This window comes from Zea mays, chromosome 5 (genome assembly GCF_902167145.1).
Source record: "Zea mays cultivar B73 chromosome 5, Zm-B73-REFERENCE-NAM-5.0, whole genome shotgun sequence".
In the NCBI taxonomy this organism is placed as follows: Eukaryota; Viridiplantae; Streptophyta; class Magnoliopsida; order Poales; family Poaceae; genus Zea; species Zea mays.
Genome location: NC_050100.1, coordinates 73,123,189 through 73,132,907, shown reverse-complemented (window position 1 = coordinate 73,132,907; position 9,719 = coordinate 73,123,189). Strand labels below are relative to the sequence as shown.

Sequence of the window (9,719 nt, the reverse complement as noted above, 5' to 3'; positions counted from 1 at the left end):
ACATAGAAATTTATGTTGTCATTCGTATTAGAGAACCAAGAAATAGAATATATGCTTAGTGATGTTAAATTTTTACTAAGAGCACACCTAATGTGTGTTAAAATTGAAGAAGCAAAAAGTTGCACTGATTTTAAAAATTCTTATGATTGTATGCCTTGGCATATGTATGTTGGGTTAATGACACATAGTCCTCGCCCCCGACGTCCGACGTTCGGTGGCCGCCCTAGCTCCCACCCGTTGCTGACACTCGGTGGCCGCGTGCTCACTGACCTGCTCCGTCTAGGCCGCCCTTGCGTCCACCGTCGAGGCCAAGTGCGCGTCTGCACCTCCACTACCGCTCGCTCGGGGCCACACCTCCAGCCCTATGCTTCAAAGCATTAATTCTTTTGTGTTTAAATTTATCTTTTGTGTTGTTGCGATATGATTGTAGGTACTGCCATTTACCTTAAGCACTTGTGTTTAAGGTAAATAGCGGTATCTAATTTTTTCACCTCAGATGACTCCTCCTCAGATGTCACCTCAAATGCAAACGTCGATGCCGCCTCAGATGCCAACGCCGATGATGGCGCCTCAGATGTCGTGGGATATCCTCATATAGGGCCGTCACAAATGACTTAGGGATATGCTTCGTGGGTGACAAAACCATCTTCTTCACCTGGAGTGGTAAGTTAAGTCTACTTTGAGTTTTAGTTAAGAAAAATTGAGTTTTAGTTAAGAAAAATGTAGTGAATCAAGCTAAATCTATACGGTAACATATGGACTGTATCTTTTGTAGGGTTCGAGTTCACATCCTACTCTCAACGACGGTACGAACTTCGTCGACCAGATCTACCTTAAACTTGATGGAGTTGTAGACTTTTTTATGTGATGTTTGGGCGTTAATTTGGTCAGCCACACACACCACCAAATCCCGAACACCCACGCGAGCGTTTCAAAATTTAACCAAATTTCATTCAGAACAAAGCAAAAACAAAAAAACGCCATTTCCCTGTCGTCCCAAATGGCCACGGGCGCACCGCCGGAGACGGAGCCGGCGTCGACGGCGGCGGCGCGGAAGCTGCACCACCTGCTCCGCTCCCGCGACCTCCTCCCGGCGCTCTCGTACCTCCGCACCCTCCCTTCCCCCTTCACCCTGCTCCCCAACCACGCGCTCAACGCGCTCCTCCGGGCCCTCGCCGCCGCTGGCCGCGTGCGCGCCGCCGCCTCCCTGTTCCGCGCCATCCCCGCGCCTACGCCGCACTCCTTCAACTCCTTCCTCGCCGCGCTCTTGCGGCGGGGCCGGCGCCGCGCGGCGTCGGCGCTGCTCGCCGCTTTCCTGCGCTGCCCCGGCGCCTCCCCCGACGTGGCCACGCTCAACACCCTCATCCACGGCCTCTCCACTGCCTCGCCGCGCCCGTCTTCCCCCGCGCTCCTCAGGCTCTTCCGCTTCCTGCCGGAGGCCTACGCCTTCGCGCCCGACGCCATCACGTACAACTCCATGCTGGCTGCTCTGTGCCGAGCGGGGGACCTGGCCACCGCGCGCAGGCTGTTCGATGGAATGCGCGCGGGCGAGCAAGGCGGGGAGGCTGGCGCCTTCCCTAACGTGGTCGCCTACACCACCATGATCAGGGCGTGCTGTGCGAGTAGGCTTGCCGATGAGGCGCTGTCGCTCTTCAAGATGATGCTCGCGGATGGCGTGCGGCCGAACAGGATCACCTACAACACCATGGTGCAGGGCTTCTGCCAGGCCGGAAGGATGGAGCTGGTAAAGGAGGTGTTCGGGATGGACTCATTTAAGCCGGACACGTGCACGTTCAATACGCTGATGGCCGCGCACTGTAGAGAAGGGCGGATACAGGACGCGAAGAAGGTGTTTGATCAGATGATGGAGCTCCGCGTGAGGCGCGACTCTGCGAGTTACAGCATCGTGACCAGGGCGTTGTGCGAGAACGGTGAGTTTGGTCGAGCAGAGGAGCTTGTGGACAGCCTCTTGGAGAAGGAGGTTCTCAAGAAAAGAGGTGGTTGTGTGCCACTCATTGCATCTTACAATCCAGTTTTTAAGTACCTCTGTGAGAATGGCAAGGCAAAGAAGGCCAGGTTGTTATTCGGGCAGCTGCTGGATATTAGGAGCAAGGTCGATTTCCTAGCATTCAAGACACTAATCCTAGGACATTGTAAGGAGGGAGATTTTGAAGAAGGGTACGAGCTGGTGCTCTCAATGTTGAAGAGGGATCTTATGCCTGACAGTGAGTGCTATATTGCTGTAATAGATGGCTTTATGCAGAAGGGGAGGATGAAATCTGCCTGGGAGGCTCTTCACAGGATGTTAAACAGTGGTCTTCGACCTAGCACAAGTACGTTCCACTCTGTTCTTCTGGGGCTTTTGAAGAAAGATGGCTGTGCGAAAGAAGCCGCAGATTTGATAGAGATAATGCTGGAGAGGAAGATCAGGCAGAATGTTGACCTTTCTACTAATCTGATTGGTGTGTTGTTCAAAAGTGATCTTAATGACCGTGCATACAAGATTACTAAGCATCTGTACGACAATGGATATTACATTAAGATGGAAAAACTAATCGCGACACTTTGTGAGGACAAGAAGTTCATAGATGCCGCGGAGTTTTCTTTGTTCAGCTTGCGGAAGCGCCATGAACTGGGTGTGGCAGTTCACAGCCAGGTTCTGGATGGCCTTTGCTCGGATCGTAGAACTTCAGAGGCATTCCAGCTTTTCTATGAGCTAAATGAGAACAAAAGGACTTCTGCGGTTGCTGCACCCCGCAGCCTAGTCTTTCTGCATCATGCTCTTGAGGAAGCTGGAATGGTGCAAGAAGCTGGTTTTGTTGCTAAACAGATGAGACGTGCAACTGCCACAACTAGGCGAAGGAGCTAAGGTTTTACTCCATGTTTTTTAGCATCTTTGCGGGGAGGGAAGGGATTCCCACCTGGATAGCTGTTATTGCTAACATGGATAGCCTGACTCTAAGCTATTTTCTTACATAATGGTGCAAGACCAAGGATGCTGGAACTGGATGTCAAGTTGGTTGCCTTTCCTCAGCTGATCAGCAAGGGAATGGCTGGTCATTGAACAATGGTTGTTTGATGATGGAAGATTGCATATGGCATTAAGGGGTCTGTAAATGATTTGATTTTCTTGAGCTAACTCCTATCAGCAGATATTCAGATTGCAGAAGCTCATCTGATGGTCAGTCCTAAAGACAAACTAAAGCCTGTATTTTCTGATACTGACATACTGTGTATTTAAGTGCAGGTGAGACAATAGAGCTGCTGCTGCTGCTTCCTGTTCAACTGGAGAAGAGTTGTGAAAATCAAAGTGTCTCAAATTAAAAAGATAACTCGTAGTAAAATGCTAGCGAAAGAACACCACGGTCTGTCATGATATTTAGCAACCAGTGACATCGTCCTGTCATGATCTTTAGCAACAGCACATGTCTGGACCACATGACAGTATATGTCTAGGACTCAGTTCGAGGTTGAGATCGAAGAACTTGAGAAGTTGGGCGTGAAGCTTCAGAACCTGAGCAACATGCCATGATGCCAGCGGGAGTCGTGTTGCTTTCTACTCCCTCTGCTCTGCTCCATATTAGAAGACATTTTGGTTTTTTTTATTTCAACTGCTTTTGCTATGTATTTAGATATATACTGTATCAAACGGAATGTATCTAGAAAAGTATTAAAATTTGGAACGGAAGGGATAGTTTGCGTGATGAGAAAAAAAATGTCATGGTTAGGTAACTGAGAAAATCGCGTTAAAACTGTTGGTACCTTGCCTCTGAAAAATGGTTGCAAGTCATGCATTGATTTCTTTTGCATTCAATCAGATGCATTATAATTGTACTGTTCTTTTACTGTTCATAAAGAGAATTCCTAGTGCTAACAGACAGTTCTGGTTGCAGTTCCTAGTGCTAACAGACAATTCTGAAGTAGCATTGATAAATATTACAGACAATTCTGGTTGCAGTTCCTAGTGCTAACAGAGAATCATGCCTTACTGTTGCAACCAGAGCCCTTTTGACATCACAGCAATTACATCTGGTGCGGGCACCGTCTACATGATTGCGACGCTCAAGTAATCACCGATCTGCAGAACGAAGCAGCATTGATAAATATTTTGTGCACTGGCCAAAAGTGTAGATCTGAAGTAGCGCAATACATCACATTCATATCATATGTACCTGGAATCCGAGCTCTGCAAGAGTTTTGGCATCGTCGCCTCTTCCATGACCATAAGCGAAGGTCGAACCCACCTTCAAACATTCAACAAGACAAGTCATGAAAGGGCAACAATGCAGTGGAACAAGAGTTGTGATGGTGTCCAGAAGAAGATAATCCATGATGAAATAGAGATTGTGAAGACGGAATCTAAGTATGTATGTGTAAAATGTTTTGTTAGGCACATGCCTTTTATTACACACTGGGTAACTAATAAGACATGCTATTCTATGTCAAATATAGAATGCCCACAAGAGAGCCAAGCACTACAACGTTCCAATTCCATTCTATGATGAAATAGAGTTTATCTTCACAGGAAAACAAACTATTGGAGAATTTAGTGTGCTTCAAGCACCTTTTGACGGCCCACCAAGACATGCTGCCGATCCCAATGGCAACGGGAGAAAGAGTAAAAAACAAGTAGATGTGAACAATAATCCATCTCAGTACTATGATTCTGATACTCTTCCAGATTCTAACGGTCCTACACAGGTGATTCTAAGGAGAAACCTGATGATGACTAGAAGAAAATGAAGAATGAAAAGAACGATTATGCCATGATTCAAGACGTCACTTGTACCCCAAAAGTCTGAGACTATATGCTTCACTCATGTCACTGATTCAAATAAGGGAATTTACAGGATCATCGATAACATGGGGTGTCCTTTGCTAGTGCGCCTGAATTGTACACTCATCTTGCTGAAAATTTTAGGATCGCTAGCATGTTGAAGGGGCAGCTGGAGGAATGCATCAAATAGTGGGCGGCACAATGGTCATGGATCACAATCCTATATTCCTATGGATTAAACTCTTTATATAACTTTGTTAATGCACATGTTAGTGACTGGCTGGTTTAGCTTTTAAAAGTATGGAAACACTATGACATACTGTGTATTTTGGCACTTTGAAACTAATGATGAATGGTACAGACCATATGATGTATTTTGTTGGCATGATGTATTTTGGGTGTATGACATGTGGAATATTGTGCCCGTCGTAATGCTTGGGATCGTTCTTTGGTCGTCTTGTATTGTATATAACTATACTAGAAAAGGAGGCACGCTTCGCGGCGCCCTACCTCCATTAGTCAAATGCATTAACAAACTTTATTTAGTACGATTCAAAGTAGACAACAGTACGCGCCATAAAATAGACTGGTTCGGTATGTCAAAGCTTTTTTAAAAAAAAATCAGAGTACAATGCAAAGGAATGCTAAATTTTACCATTGAAAATTTAAGTATGTAATGACACAAAAAAAGCTGCCAACTAAGACAAGCATAGTAATTTTGAAATTGAAGCCAATTTTTATTCTTGCAACATAATTTGGAGAAATGTGTAATGATAATTGTCGCAGTAAAATATGTCATGATACTTTCAAGTCAAATAGAGCTTCCCTCTCGGCAAGGTGACAAGCCGATAACCATACAACATAGTGTACCGTGAGAGGACAAGAGATATGACACACACCCTGACACGCTCAAACTGGGTCTTAGAACCATCACTTGCATGCTGGTAAATTCAGGTCACACCAAAAGCTTCAGACAATGTTCAGCATAGGGCAAGAAGGCTGGCAGCAACATCACTTGCGCCTCTTGGCCCTTCTGCTCTCCGGCCTCTGTTGCGCCTGCTCAAACTCTTCTTCCGTGGGCTCCGAGCTGCTCGCCTTGGAGTCACATTTGGACATGATGTTCGAGAGGATGGAGTTGAACTGTTTTTTCCGCTCAGCCTTGCGCTGTGAGATAGCCAGTATCAGATCATTCTCCTCACTGTTCTTCCTCTTCCTGCCATGGAGTCCAAGACAACGATCAGTTCGAAACAAGCAAATGGTAGCGGAATGTAACACTGACACCTAAGGGCTTGTTTGGAAGAAAGGGAATTGAGGGAGCTATTGAATAGTAAGGGATTTTAGCAGCCTCAAGTGTTCTGTGGGGATGAAAACTTACTTTGCTCTCCTCTCTAGCGGATTTGTTGGTGGCTCCATCCCTGAGATCTTTTTAGCCCATTTCTCATACACCTTAGTTGACTTCAGCTCACCTGATATTAAAAAGGAATGGCAAGTGCTTTCAGAAACAGATATTTCACTGACAACTAAAATTGCATAACTAGGGCACTTGCTACTGTAACTGTATGAATGAAACTAATTGAAATCCTTCCAAACGACAGCAGTAACTACAACCATGTGTTTACCTTCACCAATCGCCTCATCAATTATATCCTTGAAGCGGTGAGAATCAAGCTTTGGTTCTGAGCAAATCATTGTGCAGAAAAGCCTGAATAGAAGGGAACAATGCCAATATAGAAATTAAAACAAGCATGTTGGACCAGTTTACAGCTTTCACTTTCAGGATAAAGGTTTGAACAAGCATAAAAGGAAATTAAAATTCAAAGAAATCACATGTTCATGTTGCCCTTATATTTTGTATAGAGTTCCTTCAAGTCCGTTTTCTCAGAATCTGACCCTCTATATTTAGCTTCAAATTCTTCAATGTCAGCCTCTGTGACCTGGGAATAAAGATTAAATTAAGTACCATTATATATAAAAATATACACCATGTTCCCAAAATATATGTCACTCTGGCTATACATCTAAACAAGCCAAAAGGATATTCTTTTAGAGACAGAACAATAGAGGTAGTATTATGCCACATCAGAGTTTTCGCTACTATATTTCCCTAAAAAATATCATTGTAAATTAATAGACAACATTAGCCTACAATTAATATAGAAGCAATCATACTTTCTTGTACATTGTTCTGAAGTACTCCTGAAGATTGTCTGCAGCTTCTCCCACCAGTGCCTAGATGAAAAAGGAAGATTCATAAAATAATGCTTGAATCTGAAAGGTAGAATTGGAGTGCTATAAATAAGGTGCGCACATCATCAGTGATGCCAGTATCATCATATAAACGCTCTTTTCTCTGCATCTCCAAGAATGGATATAACCTTCTGCAGCAGCTGAAACTTCTCTTTAGCTTCCTAGCAACATATAACATTATATTTGAGATAATTTGCACTAAATGACTGTAGAAAAACATCCGTGGTTTATGGTTGAGATACTACCTCATCCCCAGGATTCTTATCTGGGTGGAGGCGCAGACTCATGTCACTGATTCAAATAAGGGAATTTACAGGATCATCGATAACATGGGGTGTCCTTTGCTAGTGCGCCTTGAATTGTACACTCATCTTGCTGAAAATTTTAGGATCGCTAGCATGTTGAAGGGGCAGCTGGAGGAATGCATCAAATAGTGGGCGGCACAATGGTCATGGATCACAATCCTATATTCCTATGGATTGAACTCTTTATATAACTTTGTTAATGCACATGTTAGTGACTGGCTAGTTGAGCTTTTAAAAGTATGGAAACACTATGACATACTATGTATTTTGGCACTTTGAAAGTTGAAACTAATGATGAATGGTACAGACCATATGAACCTATACAGGGATAAAAATTAAAAAAACAATCATAATGCACTGATAAGATTTAAAGTGTTATTGACATGGAGGCTCAGGGCCCACTAGCCATTGCTCAAACCCAGTGGTACGTTATTACAAGGCACCTACTTTCATCAAGGTGTAAATAGACATCTATTTTTTTCCTTAAAGTGGCACAAACAAGTTAAGTCTGTAGAAGTAGAAAGGACTTACAAGATCAGTGAGCTCGCGGAGAGTCGCATCCTTCCATGCGTAAATCTGAACTTCATCCTTTGGCTCCTTCCCTCTCACAGCAAACTCTTCATTTTGGTGGTGACCAGCAACCTGGAAACAGTAACAAACGGTCAACTTTCTTCAGTGCATGGTCCATGGTGTCTTATCAATCTCTACTGCAAGGCATGTAAGACAAGATGTGCACAATATATGTAGCACTCTTAAATCTTAATGGTACATCTGTGCAGATCACCCACATAAAAATGTATTCCCAGCTTCTAGATTCTAATGTATCATGATACTACTACTGTGCTTTCTACAGACTGGCAGTCCCAGTGTAAGTAAACTGGCAGTAAATTACATTTTTATATAAGAAAAGACATAGTTTGATGATGAAAAGCTTTCTGCTGTCCACCATGCACTATAGGTACAACAAAATCGACTAAAAAGTTGCAGTAGCAACGCAAACAAGTGAATCAAGTATTAAGTATACTGCAGGTTCCCAAGTCTCAATCAATACACTAAAGTGCTAATCAGCATGGAGTAACCAATAAATGCATTCGTTGGGACAAAAACAAGCTAAGAAGACATAAGCACGCTTACCCTCGTGAAAACCCTGAGCAGCAGAGGACAGGTCTGCACACAAGAGAAAATGTTACCAGTAGGATTAGTCAGCATTCACATTCCTCTGGACGCAAGCAAAATCTAACCTAATGTTGTGGAGTCGCACGTCAGTGTCCAGCTACTTGTGAGAGCGCAATCCACCACAAGGAGCATCGCGGGATTCACATTCCACACTAGAAGCCTGACACCGGGAGCAAGGGGGGCCAGGGGGTGTAAGAACTGACCTTCTCGCGGTCGATTGGTTCGGGGCGGAGGCGCGCCATCGGGGGCGGCCCATGGTGCTGCATCGGCGGGCCCGAAAAACAGGATGCATGCGAGACTTACCGAACCCCGAAAAACGAGACAATTGCCATTATGAAACAACAGAGAAGCGGTTTCGACAAATTGGAGGCGTTGCCGAGGGCTTCTCTATTTTGGAGACGCAGCCAACAGTCAAACACTGATATGGACAACAGAGAGAGATTTGGTTCGGTGGTCAACATTAAACTCACTCCGTGCTCACGCCGTCTATTGTACTCGACGCGAGCTGCTTCGAAACAGAAACCCTAGCCGCCGCCGGTGAGAAAACCTAGCCGCCTTTCTCTGCTCCTCTTGCTGATGGATCGTTCTCCGAGCCAAGTGGTTGCCGATGCTGTACAAGCGGCGCGTGCTGCTGCCGTCGCGGCTGCTGAGGCGAGATGCGCTGCCGTTATCGCAGAGAAGGAGGCCAGTTCGCCGCCATTGCCGTCGACAAGGTCGAAGCAGTGAAGGTGTCATCAAATGTGGTATGTATTATCAAACTCATGTAGTGATCTGGTTGTATTATGAAGGTCGATTTGTAACTAAGCAAAACTGTAATCTTTGTACGCCGTGATTATCATCTTGTTGTTCCACAGGAAATTGTCGACTTTAAGTATCTTGTGAACGTAAAGAATTCGTTGAGATACGCTATTCAAGAAATGAGGAGGCAATCTTCACTGTTGCATTCGGTTCATAAACTGTGTTCCACTATCCCCGAAGTAGAAGGTGGCAAGATAAGAAAGGTTTGTGGGCATTTGGAACATGTGTGCAAGAAGCTAGAGGAAACTTCAATTGTCTGTGAACAAGATTTGGAAACAAAGAATCCTAGTTGGGAGCTTGATGACAACCCTTCCGTAGATGATGAACAACCTTTAGATGATGATGAACTTAGCGAGGGCTACAGTACAGAAGATCCAGAGCTATGGGAAATGGTTTTTGACGACCTCAAGTGGGAA

General features: G+C 44.7%; 2 protein-coding genes across 3 annotated transcripts; one reads left to right on the top strand and one right to left on the bottom strand.

Annotated features, from left to right (window-relative positions):
* The first annotated feature begins 962 nt into the window (after positions 1–962).
* LOC100383463 (Pentatricopeptide repeat-containing protein chloroplastic) lies at positions 963–3,814 on the top strand. Of its 2 annotated transcripts, XM_020553525.2 has the most exons (2): positions 963–3,181; positions 3,248–3,814. In XM_020553525.2, the coding sequence occupies exon 1, from the start codon at positions 1,001–1,003 to the stop codon at positions 2,867–2,869; it is 1,869 nt and encodes a 622-aa protein (XP_020409114.1). In that variant the 5' UTR covers positions 963–1,000; the 3' UTR covers positions 2,870–3,181; positions 3,248–3,814. The 2 variants fall into 2 exon arrangements, with proteins under 2 accessions (XP_020409114.1, NP_001169582.1); NM_001176111.1 differs by having other exon boundaries at positions 985–3,708.
* A 1,679-nt stretch (positions 3,815–5,493) lies between these two features.
* Positions 5,494–8,747, bottom strand: LOC103628274 (chaperone protein dnaJ 6). Its single transcript, XM_008648502.2, has 10 exons — positions 8,709–8,747; positions 8,464–8,496; positions 7,829–7,971; positions 7,270–7,315; positions 7,153–7,185; positions 6,947–7,006; positions 6,605–6,711; positions 6,397–6,479; positions 6,153–6,243; positions 5,494–5,990 (listed from the first exon to the last, which is right to left on the bottom strand). Exons 1-10 carry the CDS (start codon positions 8,745–8,747, stop codon positions 5,789–5,791), a joined length of 837 nt encoding a protein of 278 aa, XP_008646724.1. The 3' UTR covers positions 5,494–5,788.
* Between the last annotated feature and the right edge of the window lie 972 nt (positions 8,748–9,719).